This window comes from Cyphomyrmex costatus, unplaced genomic scaffold, assembly GCF_001594065.2.
Source record: "Cyphomyrmex costatus isolate MS0001 unplaced genomic scaffold, Ccosl1.0 scaffold499, whole genome shotgun sequence".
In the NCBI taxonomy this organism is placed as follows: domain Eukaryota; kingdom Metazoa; phylum Arthropoda; class Insecta; order Hymenoptera; family Formicidae; genus Cyphomyrmex; species Cyphomyrmex costatus.
Window position 1 is genome coordinate 452,812 of NW_017279259.1, and position 18,473 is coordinate 471,284.

The 18,473-nt window shown below is 30.7% G+C and overlaps 5 protein-coding genes across 10 annotated transcripts; 2 read left to right on the forward strand and 3 right to left on the reverse strand.

The window, feature by feature from the left end:
* The first annotated feature begins 370 nt into the window (after window positions 1-370).
* On the forward strand, window positions 371-4,209 carry APC4 (anaphase-promoting complex subunit 4). The gene is made up of 9 exons (XM_018545367.1): window positions 371-476; window positions 666-1,045; window positions 1,122-1,322; window positions 1,405-1,686; window positions 1,766-1,989; window positions 2,078-2,637; window positions 2,728-3,190; window positions 3,675-3,741; window positions 4,128-4,209. The coding sequence occupies exons 1-7, from the start codon at window positions 371-373 to the stop codon at window positions 3,171-3,173; spliced, it is 2,199 nt and encodes a 732-aa protein (XP_018400869.1). The 3' UTR covers window positions 3,174-3,190; window positions 3,675-3,741; window positions 4,128-4,209.
* Window positions 3,369-5,243, reverse strand: LOC108778242 (uncharacterized). 2 transcript variants are annotated; one of them, XM_018545369.1, is made up of 5 exons: window positions 5,170-5,243; window positions 4,072-4,320; window positions 3,812-3,946; window positions 3,642-3,747; window positions 3,369-3,548 (listed from the first exon to the last, which is right to left on the reverse strand). In XM_018545369.1, exons 2-5 carry the CDS (start codon window positions 4,312-4,314, stop codon window positions 3,388-3,390), a joined length of 645 nt encoding a protein of 214 aa, XP_018400871.1. In that variant the 5' UTR covers window positions 4,315-4,320; window positions 5,170-5,243; the 3' UTR covers window positions 3,369-3,387. The 2 variants fall into 2 exon arrangements, with proteins under 2 accessions (XP_018400871.1, XP_018400870.1); XM_018545368.1 differs by lacking the exon at window positions 5,170-5,243 and adding an exon at window positions 4,549-4,657.
* A 2,251-nt stretch (window positions 5,244-7,494) lies between these two features.
* On the forward strand, window positions 7,495-11,389 carry LOC108778240 (NADH-cytochrome b5 reductase 3). 3 transcript variants are annotated; one of them, XM_018545366.1, is made up of 4 exons: window positions 7,495-7,556; window positions 10,257-10,589; window positions 10,656-10,844; window positions 10,983-11,389. In XM_018545366.1, the coding sequence occupies exons 2-4, from the start codon at window positions 10,257-10,259 to the stop codon at window positions 11,364-11,366; spliced, it is 906 nt and encodes a 301-aa protein (XP_018400868.1). In that variant the 5' UTR covers window positions 7,495-7,556; the 3' UTR covers window positions 11,367-11,389. The 3 variants fall into 3 exon arrangements, with proteins under 3 accessions (XP_018400868.1, XP_018400866.1, XP_018400867.1); XM_018545364.1 differs by lacking the exon at window positions 7,495-7,556 and adding an exon at window positions 7,673-7,800; XM_018545365.1 differs by lacking the exon at window positions 7,495-7,556 and adding an exon at window positions 9,450-9,812.
* Window positions 11,390-12,172: 783 nt separating this feature from the next.
* Window positions 12,173-15,882, reverse strand: CCT2 (chaperonin containing TCP1 subunit 2). The gene is made up of 7 exons (XM_018545370.1): window positions 15,791-15,882; window positions 15,165-15,474; window positions 13,775-14,211; window positions 13,599-13,676; window positions 13,291-13,515; window positions 12,770-13,151; window positions 12,173-12,515 (listed from the first exon to the last, which is right to left on the reverse strand). Exons 1-7 carry the CDS (start codon window positions 15,791-15,793, stop codon window positions 12,343-12,345), a joined length of 1,608 nt encoding a protein of 535 aa, XP_018400872.1. The 5' UTR covers window positions 15,794-15,882; the 3' UTR covers window positions 12,173-12,342.
* Window positions 15,883-16,361: 479 nt separating this feature from the next.
* Window positions 16,362-18,374, reverse strand: LOC108778245 (trafficking protein particle complex subunit 2-like protein). 3 transcript variants are annotated; one of them, XM_018545372.1, is made up of 8 exons: window positions 18,344-18,374; window positions 18,100-18,256; window positions 17,825-17,948; window positions 17,307-17,350; window positions 16,989-17,170; window positions 16,703-16,790; window positions 16,537-16,616; window positions 16,362-16,437 (listed from the first exon to the last, which is right to left on the reverse strand). In XM_018545372.1, exons 2-8 carry the CDS (start codon window positions 18,136-18,138, stop codon window positions 16,395-16,397), a joined length of 600 nt encoding a protein of 199 aa, XP_018400874.1. In that variant the 5' UTR covers window positions 18,139-18,256; window positions 18,344-18,374; the 3' UTR covers window positions 16,362-16,394. The 3 variants fall into 3 exon arrangements, with proteins under 3 accessions (XP_018400874.1, XP_018400875.1, XP_018400876.1); XM_018545374.1 differs by having other exon boundaries at window positions 16,413-16,437; window positions 16,537-16,555; XM_018545373.1 differs by lacking the exon at window positions 18,344-18,374 and having other exon boundaries at window positions 18,032-18,103.
* Window positions 18,375-18,473: the final 99 nt, after the last annotated feature.

Consider the following 18,473-nt stretch of genomic DNA (forward strand, 5'->3'; position numbering starts at 1 on the left):
TCGAAAAAAACATTGTTTTTGTCCTCTACTATATTTTTACGCGCGCGAAGTTACATGGTGGCGTTATCTCTCGTTAAAACTTGACACTACCTGGGCTATGTTCCAAAATGTTTGACTGCCGGTACTGAAAGTCTATTAGTTTACACGTGCGATAATCACAATTGGAAATTGCTTCTTACAAATTTTAATTTTAAATACAACGCGACATATAAATGTATGATACGAACAAGGTTTTTCTCTTAATTTTACGAACGTAAGTCGCGATAAATGCAAATTTCGTATCCGTGTAATTGAAGTAACCTCCATCGATTACACATTCGCTTGGTGAAGCTCTTTGTTATGTATTATATTTAAAAAAAAAAAAAAAGATATGGCTGGTACCATGAGACAACTGGAGGAGCGTCAGCTCCCCGCAGAGGTGACAGCGATGCTATGGTCACCGAAGATGGATCTTTTAGCAATTAGTAATGTCAAAGGTTAGATCTGAAAACTAACACTTTAAAAACATTACTTAAAGTTAATATTTATTTTTCTCCTTTTTATAATTATTCGTAAAAAAAAAAGCAGAATTAATTACTTGAATTAAGTCTAACTAAAATATTTAACGAATAGATATTAATGAGAGGATTTTAAAAACCTATTATCCGCAATGTAAAACTTTATAGGTGAAGTCGTTCTTCATAGGCTCACATGGCAAAGAGTATGGTTGTTGAGTCCTCAAGATGAATCTGATATCACTGCCCATTTGGCATGGAGACCAGATGGAAAGCTACTTGCAGTGTGCTATGAGATTTCCAAACTATTGTGTCTTGTCGACGTTGAGACTAAAAATATCATTCACAAAATTAAATTGCCTACAAATGAATCAACTGTTTGTGTTAAGTGGTTGCCACTGTCTAATACTAAACACGAGGGTTTAGTAACAAATAATAAAACTAATAAACCTGCAGGCGAATATTTGCCACCTCTACCTAGTTTAATCAGAAGTTATAGCACAGAACCTGAGCGAAAAGAATTTCTGTCTCGCATTCTGGATATGCTCTTTGTAAATATCACAAAACACAATCCTAACAGATAGCGTTTGTAATTTCAGGATTAATAACTGTATATATTTCTTATAGATTGGTCAAAAAGATGGCACAGTGTTAATATATATTTTTGGCATGTTTTATTGTGGCACTATAACTGTAGGTCATGGACCAATCTTGCAGATCGCAGGTGGATCTAATAATCCAATATGGATTACATGGAAGGATAATAATTATGTCAAGATAACTAGAGTATCTTGTCCATTGTTTGAGAAAAGTACAGCATTTCTTAAGGTATCTTAAGTATAATATTGTGCATAATAATTTAGAATTTGTTAAAAAGAACATTAAATCAATTTATATATTTTACTATCAGGTTGCACAAATTCAAGCCAACATAGAATGTTTAAAAGATTATCTCTCGCGAACCTTAATGGCTACTTGCGAAGCTTGGGAGACAATACTCTTGGAAATGGATGAAAAACTCACACGATATGCAGAGGCAAATCCACCTGGTATTATGTCTGCAGACTTTTTAGAACTGTTAATGATTGGAATACCTACGAAAAATTTAGAGACTTTTCTACTTAGAGATCTTACAGAGAAAGGATTAAAAAAATTTGGACATAGTATTGAAATGTGTTATAGTAATATACAAGTATGTTGAATAATACATTTTTTTACTTTAATTGTGTGCATTATACGGGTTTAGAATGTAAAAGAGATTATTTTCACAGAAACTAGTCTCAAAAAATTTAACTAGTGTTGGTATGGCCTTGGTTTATCAATTAGCTGAATTAAGAGGTATGGTGAGAGTAGGTGGCACATATGAAGCATTAGGATTACGTGATGAAACACTTATAACTAATGCCATTAATGAATCTGAAGCTTTTTTGTCAAAATCTTATGAAATCGAGCAAGTTATAGATCAAAGTATGCGCAATTATAAAGCATTTTTTCGGTGAGAGTAAAAAATTGATTAATTAACTTATATTGTTTATATTATTATTTATATTTAATAATACATTCTTAATTTCTTGTACTTATAGATGGTTGTATGTAGCCATTCTTCAATTAACAGATGAAAGAGCACCATCGGAAGTAAGTCGTGTAAGTCAGCAGGAATTAACATTTATTGCAGAATTTCTGAGTGATTTTGACAAGCCAAAAGCAAACGGTAGAGTAAATTTAGAAAAATTGGGTCAGTATTTACGTCGTGAAAATCTACAGACTCCCCTGACTTCAGAAGGAAGCGAATGGGCTGCTATGCTCGAAACAAGCAATTGTTTGCGCAATTATGCACATATAGTAAAGCAAAATTTTAATTTATCTTTACTACAATCTCATGTAAAATTAGTCGCTGCTGTAGAAAATGTTTTTGTTGAAGCCTATCAGAGCTTAGTTAATCACTTTGTGATGACTTCGATCTCTTTGCCATCATTTACATGTCTTATATCTTCGCAAATTGTAACAAGCGATGGAAATTTTTTGTTAGCTATGAGCGAGACTAACAACAAATTGTTAAGACTTTTTAACATAAAATATTCGTCTGTAGATCCTATATCTCTTGATTCTAAGATGGTCACAATAGATATGAGTCACAAACAAGGTTAGTAATATATATTACATACAATTGTAATATAATTAATAATTTGTTTCTCTTTATTATGTTATAAAAATAATTTTTCTGTTTATTTAGGAGAATGTTCAAAAGAAAACATTGATACTGTGATAATAGATCTGCAATTTTACTCGCAAGATTATCTTAGTTTGCTTATATTAAATGAACAAACTCATGCATCATTTCTTGTACAAATGCCGTTACATAGCACGTTTAAATATCAAGATAATGACACAATAATACCAATAACCGACCTCATTGGTACAACATGGCCGAAACCATTTCAAGGAATATCTGCGAGACGACTAGCAGTCAGTGGCTCTCGGAAAGTAGCTGCTATTTTGAATGAAAATAATAGAAAGGTTCGTTTACTCGAAACTGAAGCGGAACCTGAGGATGAGGAAGATGAAGAGGAGGATGAAGGACGTTTTATGGAAGGTATGATGGATACCACACCTAGTGCACATTTTCCTGCAGAAACAAAAACTGACGTACAAAAATTCTACAAGGAAGAAAACAGCTGAAGTAAAATATATTTAAGGTATGAATAATTTTATGTGTAAAACAATTATAATTGTAAATAAATTTTTCGTATAATTGAAAATTTTATTTACTTCAGTTACTTCTCAAAATTATAATTTTAAACTTATTATTTTTAATAAATATTTTGAATAAATATTACAAGATATATATTTCTAAAATGATGTAATTCCATGATATATACAATACAATTAAAATTTATGGTATCGCTTGCTCCTTTTGCATTTGTTTAAATACCTTGGGAAAATCAATGTCAAGAACAGCATTATCCATTCCAACGTTCTCGACACGTGATGAAACGCCAGGTGCATTATCTGGCGTATAACGTACTGGAGAGTTTTCTCTCGACTCCTCAAGATCTGTAAAAATGATTATATATAAAAGATAATCATATTTTCTAAATGTGAAAGTGTATTTTCTTTCTATTCGTTAATTTTTATTTAAAAAATTACCAAAGAATCTGTGACTTCTTTTTTTCTTAACAGTAATAATTAGAAGAACGACAGCTACGGCCACCACCAATACCATAACAGCAGTCATTCCTCGTAACAGGTTTGTCTATTCGAATACACATTTTAATAAAATGTACATATATTTATATTATATACTTATGTTAAAATACCTCAAAATCATTTTCCCAAAGTTGCTCCCAGTCGTTTGTAACTATTAATTCAACAGAATGAACTTTTAATTGAGAATCGTCGAATAAACCCTTTGAAAAACATTTATAAAATCCAGATTCTGCTGTTGATACGCCCTATAAAATTATAAGTATAATTTTGATAATACATCTTATTAAATATTGACTGTTATTTAAAGGAGAAAAATCTTACAGTATATGATACATTTAAAATACATACATATTCTAAAATAGATACATACTCTAATTTGAAGCATGCCAGTCAGTACTTCATAATTATATTTCTTTTCATTTATAGGATTTCCTGGACCAATAACATTGTTATTTCCAAATTGCCAAAACATGAACAGATGGTGTTCATCAATACTTAAGCATGGGAGTTCAGCCAAGTGTCCAGCTATCACTTCTTTCACTGTTACTATGTCATCTGCAGTTTCAGATTTTTGTAATATAAATGCTGAATAAAAAAGTATAAAAAGCCACATTGTCACCTAAAAATTGATAATAAATATGCTTATATGGATTATTTCACAGTTAGAGAGAAAAACAATTTCTTATATATAAAATTGTGTCAAAACATAAAAATATATCCAAGAAAATATAAAAATTTAAATAGATATATGTTCAATTACTATATTCTGCCACAATCAATATTGGTAAACTGTTAGATATTACTAGCTTGTCTTCTTTCATGATTACATTCTAATTACATTTATCACCTTTTTTCACAATTACTGCAAAACCAGTTTGTTGATCACAGATGGTTAGCACAATAATTATACACAATAAAACTTTTCTAAGTGAATGTTGTATAATCATGAAAATGATTCTTTCTCTCTAACAAGCAATTGACTTGCTTTTATTTTTTCTATGCAATTAAATTCACTGATAATAGCATTCATATAAATTGTTGATTACAAATTGGAAAACAACTCATTTACTGACGATATGAGAAGATTGGTACAAGCACTGTAATGGAGTTACTTATTTTTAACTCTGTCCTATTCGGCCTTGTGCAATACCAAGTATTTATAGTAGACTAGAACTATACTTTGCAATTGCTGTATGTTCTCAGATCCAGTGCTATAAATCAATCTTGTCAAAGAAAACCTAGCCTTATGTTTGAATAAATAAATTAAACAGATACAAAAAACATTTCTATATTTTATATATTTAAATTAACACATATAAGATAAACACAATACTATATTATTCAATGTAATGTTAAAATATAAAGTGAATAATTTATAAAAATATATAATATTTATTAAATAGTTGATAATATACAGCAAGCAACATGTATAAAATAATTTTTTATTAATATATGTATTAATACACACCCTTAAATAACTTTAAATAAATAAGTTCCATCCATTATCAATATGTAGTTTGCAACATTAAATGAAAAATAACATCTATGGCTAATATTGGGAAAAGCAGCCAGAATGGTGCCAATACTGCTTTGGCTGGTAGAGACCAGTGAGGGGCTTCTAATTTCAGACAAATTAAAATCTGTGCACACAGTTTTAAGATTACAGCTATCATGTATCGTGTCTGAAACAATTAAAATTGTTATATAATGAAAAATTGTATAATAAATTACATTGTACATTAAAATCTGATTTTACTGAATTAATTCAAACTTTGTATTGTTAAAAATATTTCTTAATTATTACGCTTTGTTCCTTATCTAAATATTACTTTTATAAAATAAGTATTTCTATATGTAAAAAAAAAAAAAACAAATTGGAATATAATATTTTCAGTCGCAAGAGGATGAAAGAAATGTTATGTCTTATCAAATTATAAAACACTTACTTCTCGCTGTAAGCTAAAGTTATGTACACTTTTGCAGTACGAAATCATATTAAATACAATATAAATAAGAAGAATGTTGTCGTAAAGCCACATTGGAATGAAAACTATAAACCAATTCCATTGTATTCTCTGATCAAGCCTCAAAACAAGTAAGATCAGGAATATGAGCAAATTAAACCAAGTGAATAAAGCGCGATGTAAAACCGCCATGGATTATTTAATTAATTATTATTATCTTAATTATGCAGTTTCATAAGGCTCATGCATTTGTGTTGATAACTCTCGACAATTCTAACCTATAGCGATAATCGCACTACTATTGAATTTCTGCTATATGCAATCAAATGTCTGTTCCTGCACTAGAACTTTCTTTCTCGCTTTCTACAAATACCAAACATATACCTATCTCACTTTAAGTTCTAAAGGTGTACACCCTGTTTTATCGACGAAATATTAACTGGCCATAGGGAAGATTCGAACCAAAAAATCGTGGACATTACCGACGCGATCGTGGACATCGGCTACGTAGTTCAATGTCCACGTTTTGTGGACATAACAGGCGCTTCATAAAGAGAAGATTTTAAACCTAATTCGAGAATAATTTAAATGTAATATTTTTAGACCATTTAAAAGGTTACATTTTTTATTAAGATATTCAATTTTATCGATATAAAATTAATGGATATTTAAAAAAATATTTAATTGATAAAAAGTTTATTTTAAGTTTATTTCTTTTTCATCAAAATAAACCCCGAAATATTACAAAATAATTGTTTATAAAAGTATATAATTCTTATGCGTGTATTGAAATTCGAAAGGTGTGCATTTTTAGATTAATCTGATCACAAATTAGCAAAGTTCACAATTTATTTTTCTATATATCTTTATACTTTGCATTATTTTCACTTTAGTAGAATCGATTTCGACGAAGGTGAAGTTGTTCTTCACCTTCTTCGTTTTTTAATATTTTAATAAAATTAACAAAATTACAAGTAGAACAAATACATACTGTATATGCTATATTTTTTATTCATTTTTTCGTTCACATATCGTCATATGGCAAATACATGAAACGCACGATCTAGCTAAATGCAAAAGAAGAATGTATAAAAATTCATAGAGTTCATATAGGATATGACAGATGATTTTTAGAAAAAAGAGAAAGTCAGCTAGAATATTAAGTTTAAAATATGGGAATTTTGATTACATATACCTAAGTATGTACATGATCCTTGAAGCGTTTAATTATAATAGCGTCTTTCACTAGCAAGGCTACTGCGCACTCAATGCACATTAAACTCGTTACACACTACTCTAAAATCTGATATTAAAGTGAGATATCACAATTGATAAAATGCCTATTGTGTATTTTGTCAAATAACACAATAAAATATATTGAAGATTTTATGGTTTCTTACTCATTTTCTTATTTTTATTAGACATATATATATTTCTATGTACACTGAGTGCGCATTAGATCTGCGCAGTGAAAAACGCTATACAAAAAATAAAGTCAGCGTTATTATCAATGACCGATTGAACCATGCACTCGTATGGAGTATAACGTCACTGTGAAATCATTAAACGACAGTCGCGTATCTCATAAACACTGTATAGTGGCAGATTTTAAGAATAAAAGTAAGATTATAGAAGCAGAAGAAAAACAAATATAAGAAAAATGTAGATGAAACAAGAAAGGAAGAATAGAACAAAGGAGACGAAAGAAGAAGGAAAATATGCATTGATCATAATTTTTTAAATATGTGTATTATGCTGTTTTAAAATAATTAATATTTTTAATATTATATCAAAATGCGCGATGTAGAAAATAAAGTAATCGAAATTGCGGGGTTGTTTAAATTGAACTTCGGAAAACGCTTTGTCTCTCTTCGTGAAAAAAATAAGAGAGGTGGGTAGAAAATGTCAATCACATCACTGCCGGTGATAACGATCATGCAACATGTTTCTTGACGTGACTCGAGAGAACGCCAGTATCTCATTCCTTATTCGTCCCTCATCCACGAACAAATCTGTTTGATTAATTGAATAACTTATAACGTGCATAAATAGTCTTCAGAAATTTGTGCGTTGCTCGCGTCTTTCAATAAAATTAGAATAGAAGTATAAATATGAATGCAACAAATGATTCTCAAGTACGTATATTTACAATTTATAACTTTATATCGATAGAGATAAATCATTTTGTCGGGATACGCTTTGCAAGATGTTACGTGAAACACATAATTGCGTCTTAGAAATTAATGTATCATGATATGAATATATAACGGAGGAAAAGCTTTTAATACTTTTGCCACTCCGTAGCTGCTTTTATATAATCACGAAAGATAAGAAAATAATATTAAACAGGTTAATAATAGTCAATGATCGTCTGATGTTTTTACCCGGACAACATACAATATATAAAAAATATTTACAAAATATTTATAAAATTTATTTTAAATGTTTCGTAAATATTTTTGAAGTCTTACATTGCACAGATCATAATAAGTACTATGAAATTAGTAAATTACTAATCAGACGTTACTATGAATTCAAGTAAAAAATACATATTAGAAATATTTATTTGTATATTTATTATAAATATTACATAAAATATTTAGTCTATATTTTAATAATATTTCGAATAAATAGCTTTAATATAAAATATGTATAAAATATTATATAGCATTTTAAATAATGAAAGTAATAAATATTTATCATAAATATTTTATACTTGTGATGTCTGATGTTTTCAATTATTTTAATAATTATAAATTTTCTGGAGATCAAAGAAAGGAAAAAAAAAACAAAATGCAATTATAAATGTTTATTAATTAATTTATCGGCGATTAGTTTATTAAAGCAGTTTTTTATTAAGAAAAATTGGAAATAGAGATGATGAATTTATAATATAATTAGAAATAATTATTAAAATAATTTATCAAAAAATGTTTTTCTTACGTCTATCCATTTTTGAAAATAGTTTGGAAGAAAAAAAAATGAAAAAAGTTAAAAAAGTAAAACATTAAATTGAATTATAGATTTATATATCATTACAGGATAAAATGATAAACTTTCTCTTCTATGTGAATTATTTCATCAGATATTTATCCTTTGAATCAAGATTTATTTGTTAACTGTATCTACGTGTAAATTTTATGTACCCTGATGATGATCCGATAAGGGTAGAAACGTTTGATTATGTACTTTACTTATTGTTTATATTAAAGAGCAACTCGTCGTAGCCTTTTGAGTTTTATAATTAGAAATGTTGCAAGAAATTCTACTGATTTAATTAATCGGAATTCAATTCAATTGAGTTACTTTTTAAGTAAACCAATCTGTATCAGATACACATAACTGGTATGAACTGATATATAGTGTATTTTGAAAAAAGAAAAAAATATACAACATATAAGAATGGCATTTGCATTCGTACTTCTCGCTAATCGTGCGAAACTAGAGATAATACATTGCGAATATACATTATAGAGATCCGGAGCAGTCTCTTAGACTTCTACAATAAGCCATTACTTACCTAAGTTTTAAGTAGGTAATAAGAAATTGATCACTCACAGTCGATTATTCTTCTCACATTCGATTGTGACTGATAAATTTCTTATGATTTAACACTTAAAACTTAAGTATGGCTTAATTATTGTAATGGGCCTTCTACAATAAGCCATAAGTCATAAGTTAGAAATGGACCAATTATTATAGTCGTCAATTTTTAGTTTCTTACTTCTGATTTATAACTTATGGCTTATTGTAGAAGGGCTATAAAAGGCCCATTACACGTCGATTAGGATTAGGTCATGACAAAAGGCGTTTTCAGCGTTTCATATTGCTGTGGGTAACGCGGCTATAAATACGTGTGCCTAATGTTCCTTATTCCGAAAACACGAGAAGCCGAGGGTCTATTTTAACGGCATTGGAGCGAGTTCCGCGTAATCGACGGCACTCGTCCCGCTGACCCTCTACAGAATATTATCGCCCTGGCCGGCGAAACTGGCGAAAGTCGATCCCCGATCACGCGAACTCGCGTGTCAAGCGTCTCCGCAGTCCGCAGTTTGTGTCCGCGGTACGATTTCTTTCGCGCTGTCCTGTAACCTCTCGGCCCGGTCCACGTGCATCGTTAATCGCGATGTCGAACGTACGAACGTTGGTAAGGACCGCTCCGACCGATCCGATCTCGCGTCATGCAAATCACGATATTATTACGCAATTATCGCCAGCGGCAATTTGTACTTTGCACATAAGTAGGCGTGGTACTTTTTTTTTTTTTTTTTTTTAACAATGACTTAGTCGGAAAGTTTGAATTTTAAGGCTATATCTTTTTGAGGCATCTTATTAATTGTGTATAATTGATTGTTCTATGAAAAAAGTGCTATAAATATAAAACATTACATTATTTACTTGTATATTCTTGAAAAACTTTAATCTACGAAGATCTTAGAAATTTAATAGAATCTGTGCATATAACTATACTTTTTAAGTGTGAAAAGTAAAGTTTACACATAAAAAACAAAGATAAAATTTCATCAAAGTTAAAACGGTTAAGAATGTTATATACATATATATGTTTTAAAATGAAATTTTATGTTCTTAGATGCTCCCAATTTTGGCTGCGGTAGGAACAATAGTTGTTATAGGAGTAGCGTTTAAAATATATAAATCCTGGAGTGAGAAGAAGAAAAAGTCCGTGCCAGTACTACTAGTTGATCCAGTAGTCAAGTACAGTCTACCTCTAATTCAGAAAGACATAATAAGTCATGATACGAGGAAATTTAGATTTGGATTACCTACACCAAGTCATGTCCTGGGTCTGCCAATCGGTCAACATATACATTTAACAGCAAAAATTGGAGAGGAGGTTGTGATACGTTCATATACACCTGTATCAAGTGATGATGATCGAGGCTACGTTGATCTGGTTATCAAGGTATAATGTGACAATATAAGATTGGTGATAACAAAAGGAAATCTTTTTTAATAGCGTCGTTTATAGGTATACTTCAAAAATGCGCATCCAAAATTCCCCGAGGGAGGAAAAATGTCTCAATATTTGGAAAATATGAACATAGGGGACACCATTGATTTTAGAGGTCCGTCTGGTAGACTAGTTTACAAAGGACAAGGAAAGGTTACTATAAAACTTCTCAGGAAGGAACCACCTGTGGAATATAATGTTAAAAAGGCAAGTACATACATTTGCTACTGTTGTACATGTATGTATATCTAAAATAGAATATAATTTTATTCTGTTAATATTATCGTTATTAAAAACAACTTTTGTACATGTGTTAATAATATAAATTTACGTTAATTTGTAAAGATGGTTATGCTCGCTGGTGGTACAGGCATCACGCCGATGCTGCAACTAATTCGTGCAATAATAAAAGATCCTACAGACGAAACTCAAACTTCTTTGCTGTTCGCCAATCAAACAGAAAAAGATATCTTGTTACGAGACGAACTAGATGAAATTGCCAAGAAATACCCAAACAAATTAAAACTTTGGTATACATTGGATTCAAGTAGCGACGAATGGTCTTATAGTACAGGATATATAAGTGCTGATATGATAGAAAAGCACATGTTTCCACCATCACCCGACACCATCGTACTTATGTGCGGACCACCTCCGATGATTAATTTTGCTTGTACACCGAACCTTGATAAACTTGGTTATGATGTAAAATTACGATTCGCGTATTAATAAATTGAGGTTTAGGATCATTAGACAGTTTACATCATCTGGTGGAGATTTACATACTTTTTTTTAGTACTTTAATCAAGTTAAAGATCAGTTTTTTGAATGTATAGTCTGCTTTGTTGAAGAATTTCAAACAATGTTATTATGCCCCAATCAGAGAGATGTATGTGTGTCGGAAGATTTCCATCGACACTTATCCATAAAGACACTTCAAATAGAGTATTAATGACTATTATATATAATAAGTATATAGTTGTAAACTTACAATAATCAATGAAACGCATCCACTAGTAGCCATACTAGCAGCATGGTGTGACTACTTTCCATGTAGTATAAGAATGTCAATCCATAAAACATTTACAAGGCAGCAATCTTATTCTTTTTTGCATTTTCTTTTTTATTGAAATACAGGCTGTGATTGCCGAATGACAAGTAAAATTCATAGAGTTTAATTTAATAAAAATGGGGTCACAAATCAAATACATGTGAAATGAATATTTATCTTATCACTAAAATATACTTTATTCAATCTTATATGAATGTTATAGAAATACTTGTGTATAAGACAAATGAATAAAGTATATTGTAGTGTGCGTGTATGTGTGCGTGTGTGTGAGAAATATTCATGTAAAATATTGCATCTCAAAGCATTTATTAATATTGAATCTATTGTAATGTTATAAAAAATTTTGAACGCATACAGATGTGCTTCTTATTGTATAATACTTTATTTGTGAGAGATCGAGAAATGGAATATAATTCATATATAAATGACATATGTTCAAAAAGTGGAATATATTTTTTCCTTACCATCATTAGTACATTAATATTATCAAATGTATTATCGTCAATGAGATTAACGTAATATTTAATTAATTAAACGCATCAATTAAGAGACCACATATGTGTATGAAAAATTGCAGGCAATTATGAAATCAAAGCGAGAGTGACTAATTCCTTTTTTTTTCTTCCCAATGAATTAACAACGTCCTCTATCTTGCACGCGTTTTCTAGGAGCCGCGCGCAAAATATCATCCACCCGAAGTATCATTTCTGCTGCTTCAGCCGCACTCACAAGAACTTGTCTCTTCACTACCCAAGATTCGGTGATTCCTAGCCGTTTCATACATCCGAGTTTGCCCATTTCCATATCTGCAAAATTGGAGAACAATTTAATTTAATTTAAAATTTACTTCTAAATGTAAATAAAGGCTCTGTTTTGAATAAAATTCACAAATCAGGGGCTAATGAGTCGAGCTGGATGTTTTGACTAATAATTACTTTTTTGTTACCTATAAAATTTAATTTAATTTGATATCGTACCATAAAAACACATTTTTTTTTAGAGCAATTTATTATATATTTAAAAATCTTTTCAAAAGAGAGTATAAGAATTAGAAATTTACCTAATCCCATGGTGCTGCCCCCAGAATTATGCGCGGCTCTCAGCTCACTAACCAATTGTGCCGAATCATAGCCAGCATTATCAGCGATAATGGTTGGCAGTTGCTGTAACGCTCGTGCAAAGGCTTCCATTGCAACGGCCTCTTTGCCCGGCGTAGCCGCGGCTGCTCGCATAACCGCACAAGCCATGATCATCTCGCTGCATCCACCACCGTAAACTATTCTCGACTCGCGTACCGTAGCTGCTAAAACGCAGAGCGCGTCATGTAGTGATCTCTCGGCTTCGTCGATGATTTGCTGCGTTGCGCCACGAATAACAACAGTGCACGCTTCACCCAATGGAACTCCAGAGAATCTTAAGAGCGTATCTTCTCCTATCATAACCTGAGACAATACAACAACGCAATTGATATATAATTAAAGTTAAAACAAAACTAATAATCACATATACATTAGAATCGAAGTGCTCCACCTTATAGAATATCACATACATACGAATTTCAAAAGTAAATTGTAAACTTGCCTGTTCGATAAGACTGCATTTTCCTAGTTTGACTACATCTGGATTCTCAAAAGTACTAACAATCTCGCCACCAGTAACAAGCGAAAGTCTTTCGATACCATCAAAATCGGCATGCTCGATAGCCATAACTCCGGCATCAGCAAATAATTGTTCTGGATAATTGTATATCAACTGCCTATTGATAAAGACGTTGCATCCATGCTTCAAAATTTTATCAATCTTATCCTGTGCGGATTCAGAAAATTATTGTGCAATTTTATATTAAACTTTATAAATATGTGTGAAAAACTTTTAGAAATGTCCATTACCTTCATTTTTTCTTTTTCTGCAGCTTCCAATTCTGCTATCTTTGCCATTGAATCTACACGTACTCTGGAGCCAAATACCTATAAATAAATAAATAAATGTGTATAACATTAGGTTTATTAAATAATTAAGAAAAATATATATAATAAATTATATATATAAGAGAAGAAATATAAACCTTAATTTTATCCATGTCCATAGATGTATTAGCGATAAGTATACGTGCGTCAGTAACTTTTTGCGGTTGGTGAACACCTGGTTTTTTATCTAATAAGAATCCTTCATCTAAGAAGGAATCAGCAAGTGTTGCACCACGCTTTTTTATAACTTGAATCGCGGACAAATTACCAGAACCTTTAAGACGCAACACTGCGTCAACTGCAAGCTTGCTGAAGTGCTCCTTGTGCTGGGATAAGATCTTGGAACTCAATGTTGTACGAGCAATATTTAATAAATCTTCTCGAAATCGATCGAGATCTGCAGAATTGTCTGTGGCTGCATTTTTTAAAGCTTCACTCGCGACATTCGTAGCATTTCTCCAACCACTAATGATAGTTTGTGGATGAATCTTTTGATTCTCGATTAGCTTCTCGGCTTCTCGCAAAAGTTCAGCAGCTGTGAAAACAAAATTAAAGATATTTAAGACCGAAAATAAAGATCATTAAAGATACTTAATAATATTTAATATTAAATAATATTAAAAAATCAAATGAATTAATTGTATCACAATAAACAATTTTTATTAGGACCATATAATATAAATAATAAATATAATAAATGAATAAAATAATAAATAAAAGACAATGGCTATACTGGTCAAAGCTGGATCTTGAGTGCTTTCAAATAAATTCATGCGAATTTATATATCACATTTGTATTCTCTCAAATTGTGCACTGAATTGGTTTTCTAATTTCTGGGGGCCTATTCTGTACACGGCTATCGACAGTTGTCGGTGTCGTTAAGTAGCGATAACCAATGATAAGGACTGTTCTAGGAGAAAAGTGTGATTCTTATTGGCTATTGCTACCGTGTATAGAATAGGCCCCGGACTCAGAAATGCAACTGAACTATCATAGTCATAAAATTAAATTAATTAGTGATTGCTCTTACTTATTGTGTATTTATATTGTTTTAATAAATTGATTATTATCATTTATACACATATTGTCTGAAAGATGAGTATATTTCTGCATATTGATTGAATATTATTAAGCCTTCGATGATCTAAAGACTTATGATGCTTGCACAGAATGCTGGAGTATACAGAATGATTCTCCTCTAAGATAATATTTTTCACAATAAATTTATTTATAGATTTTTAATATATTAAGGTCTTAAAATACTGCTAATTAAGCATAAAATTATTAAATTGCTAATCAATTTAATTTGTGATTTGTAATATTTAATGACTATGATAGTTCAGTTGTATTTCTAAGTCTGGAAAATCAATATGGCACATAATTTGAGAAACTACAAACATGGTATTAAATTCATATAAAATTATTTAAAAACGCTAAAGATCCAGTTCTTATTAATTGACATTGTTTCTTAATCATATTATACTTACCGAGAACAGTGACTGAAGTAGTACCATCACCCACTTCGTCATCTTGGACACGAGACATATCTACCAAAATCTTGGCAGCGGGATTATCAACGCCAATACTTTTCAGGATAGTAGCACCATCATTAGTGACATGTACTTGTCCCGCAGATCTACCATGAGATACAAGTATCTTATCCATGCCTTTAGGACCGAGAGTAGATTTGACTAAGTCTCCAATAGCTATGACTCCAACAAATGAGCTCAATCGAGCAATCTCTGCCTTCTCTTCTCCAGCCTCATTTTTGAGAATGCGTACTGGATTTAAGGAGACCTTACAATCAAATAAGATAAAACAATTTATTTAATTGCTCAAGATACAATTTTTCATTTAAAATTTTTCATTTTAAAAAGTAGTAACTGTTTACGAGTACAATATGTGTGTCAGAGATTCAAGTGTAAAAGTCAATTGAAAATCTTAATATTTACAAAATGCATCAAAATCATTTATTGTGGAAATATTTATTCCTTCGTTACTTCAACGACACGTGAGCCGTTTGTCATGTTTCCCAAAGACCGGGTTCTGACGAGCGCAAGAGAGTTATTAGCATTTACTATACAAGCGAGATTACTGGAGCATGATAAATTACCATAGTGAATCAATGGAGTGTACGTAGATATTTTTCCAAAAAAATCACACGAAGTCCGAAAATGAAAATCTCCGACGCACGATGATGGATTAACGAGGAGATGTCGCGATTCAGGAAGCTACCGCCATGCTGCGTGGAGCTGCGTGAACCGTTTCTATGAAACGGTTCTTTTATCCGTCTGTGATTCGTTACTTTTGGACATTAAGAAGTCTAAGAACAAATTAGAAATCAAATGCGCAACTTAACCAATCAAAAAGAACATATAGTGTGAGACTCATTTTACCGAGTTATATTCTGGATTTAATTCCTTTTAAGGTTCGATTTGTGTGCGATCAGTCAATTTGCCGCATAATTTTCTAGCAATAATAAAATATTAAATATATAATTATATAAAAAAATATTATATAAATTAAAGAAACACGGAAAATACATAAGTAGGAAAAATAAGATAATTTAAAAAGTTATCTATACAACCTCACAAGCATATAAATTATTATATACAATTTATTATCAGTTACATGAAGCATTTGTATAATATGAATTTTACATTTTGCGACAATGTGTGAAATATTTCCTTAATTATTTTTTAATATATCTTTGTAAATTATATAACACCCATTATTTCCAGCACTGATGTATCAAACGATCTGAAAACCCAGTGTAAATAATTATAATGTTTTTATGCATAGATTATCAATAACATACAGATACCTGATACATATATATAGATAGATTAATTCACATACTTGGACTTTATTTCGTCACCTGGAATGTAAAATGGATTGCAAACAGCATTGGAATATGCAGCATGCAACTTCTTAAAAATCTATCAACAGATTACCAAATATTTGCATATTAATAAATATGCATAATTAATAAAATATCAAGTTGATAATGCATAAGGAATATTACCATTTTTATTTCATTATCCCTTAATGAAACATTAGATGATTGTAATACTATGACAAATTTAATCTTTGTGTTTGTGGCATAACCATATCTGAAAACAGGCATATTAAAATATATTGAACACATAATTATCTAACATTATCTAAGCTTTGAGTCTTAAGCCCTAAGAAATTGCTCCATCATAACCAAGTGTGAGAAGAATAATCGACTAGAATTGGTCAATTTCTTATGACTTGAGATTTAAAGATTAGATAATGACTTATTATAGAAGGCTCATAATATTACGTACATTTTGTACTCCTCAGTCGCAAATAACAAACCTAAGTATAAATCGCGTATATCAACTGTCGTTTTATTCCCTACGTTCAACTTTTCCTCTATAATATCAATTGATGTATGTACTTTGTAATGGAATTGCAACCCAGCAGCTTCGTCCGTGCATTGGTATATTTTGATAAATTTTGGAGAGTTCTACAAGATATGTATTATTATTTAAATTAATTCAATGTTTACAACTTGTGAATAAATTTGCTGAAATAAGTGTGTATTGGAAAGTTTTGTTGACATGTCATAACCTATCGAGGAAAAAACACTTGTGTATACTTGCATCTTTGCCAATAACAGCTACGCAAGCAGCCATTTTAGGAGATTCTATAAAAATGCAAAAACAATTCCGTTACAATAGGCTACACATTTTTTGCTGATTGTATTTCACGCGAGAATAATTGCGAGTACACAACGCAATCAAACGCAATGTTCCGAGCCTAATACTGATGCTAGGTTAGAACGGCACCACCGTATCATATAGTATAGTCGTTTGAATAAAGAGAAACATTCTTTAGATGAAACATTTTACTTACAAAGCACAAGATATAAATATCAGCGCAATACAATATGCACATTAGACATAAAGTAATTCTAATTTATGACAATTACATATATTAACCAATTTATATATAAAATACACGTAGCAATAATTTATACAGCATTATTATCAGACATGTATACACAGTCGATGTGCCATTTAAACTCATTTCTTTTATCATTGATCATAGTATCTTCTCTTTAATGTTCTATACTTGCGCAACATGTATAAAGCTTCCAACTCTTTTGTTACAAAATTACCGTGATTTATCATCTTATCTATCTTTTCAGGATCAGTCTCTGTTTTGTTTTTATCGAAGGCTCTCTTTAGCTTGGTTCTGAAATACTGATATCCTTTTGGATAGTCTCGGCCCATGTACAACAGCTGAAAGACAACGCAAAACGAAAATTAAAAGAAAACGTGCAATAAGTGAGAAAAATATACATGTCTCAAGCTTATTAATTTACATCTTATGTAATACATCACTAGAATGATGCTAAATATGTTTATTTAGGTATATACGATACTTTATTACCGTTTTATACAAATGAATAACTTTAGTACGTTGTGACATGACACATCATAAATCTTGGTCTTTAGTTAGCAACTAACAACTCAGAGTCTTGTGGAGCCTTGCGAGTCAATCAAGTCAATTAACAAAATGATAAAATCATTATCGTCTGCGATTGTTTCTATTGGAAACAGATAAAAATTGGAAAGTCTTTAATAATGAATGTATGTGCTTGCGAAATAGGCATTTTTTAATTTGTTCCTTGTACCTATATTTTTTATATTTGTTTATTTTTTCTCGTTTCATTCCCTATTATATTACATTATTTCATTAAATATTTATATTTATATATCTCTATACTTTTTATATATTATAAGTGCAGAAAGTGTAAACTGTAA

Bases quoted from the DNA above. Each gene is read 5' to 3' on its own strand.
- APC4 (XM_018545367.1), top strand. From the start codon at position 371: ATGGCTGGTACCATGAGACAACTGGAGGAGCGTCAGCTCCCCGCAGAG. The intron at 477-665 runs GTTAGATCTGAA...AAAACTTTATAG, and splicing joins AGCAATTAGTAATGTCAAAG to GTGAAGTCGTTCTTCATAGG. The intron at 2,638-2,727 runs GTTAGTAATATA...CTGTTTATTTAG, and splicing joins AGATATGAGTCACAAACAAG to GAGAATGTTCAAAAGAAAAC.
- LOC108778242 (XM_018545369.1), bottom strand. From the start codon at position 4,314: ATGTGGCTTTTTATACTTTTTTATTCAGCATTTATATTACAAAAATCT. The intron at 3,947-4,071 runs GTATGTATCTAT...ATAATTTTATAG, and splicing joins CTGGCATGCTTCAAATTAGA to GGCGTATCAACAGCAGAATC. The intron at 3,748-3,811 runs GTATTTTAACAT...GTATTCGAATAG, and splicing joins TTTGGGAAAATGATTTTGAG to ACAAACCTGTTACGAGGAAT.
- LOC108778240 (XM_018545364.1), top strand. From the start codon at position 7,777: ATGAATGCAACAAATGATTCTCAA. The intron at 7,801-10,256 runs GTACGTATATTT...TTATGTTCTTAG, and splicing joins ATGCAACAAATGATTCTCAA to ATGCTCCCAATTTTGGCTGC. The intron at 10,590-10,655 runs GTATAATGTGAC...CGTCGTTTATAG, and splicing joins ACGTTGATCTGGTTATCAAG to GTATACTTCAAAAATGCGCA.
- CCT2 (XM_018545370.1), bottom strand. The intron at 13,677-13,774 runs GTTTATATTTCT...ATTTATTTATAG, and splicing joins TGGACATGGATAAAATTAAG to GTATTTGGCTCCAGAGTACG. The intron at 13,152-13,290 runs GCAAGTTTACAA...GTATTGTCTCAG, and splicing joins AATGCAGTCTTATCGAACAG to GTTATGATAGGAGAAGATAC.
- LOC108778245 (XM_018545372.1), bottom strand. From the start codon at position 18,138: ATGTCACAACGTACTAAAGTTATTCATTTGTATAAAACG. The intron at 17,171-17,306 runs GCAAGTATACAC...CATATCTTGTAG, and splicing joins TAGCTGTTATTGGCAAAGAT to AACTCTCCAAAATTTATCAA. The intron at 16,791-16,988 runs GTACGTAATATT...GCCTGTTTTCAG, and splicing joins GCGACTGAGGAGTACAAAAT to ATATGGTTATGCCACAAACA.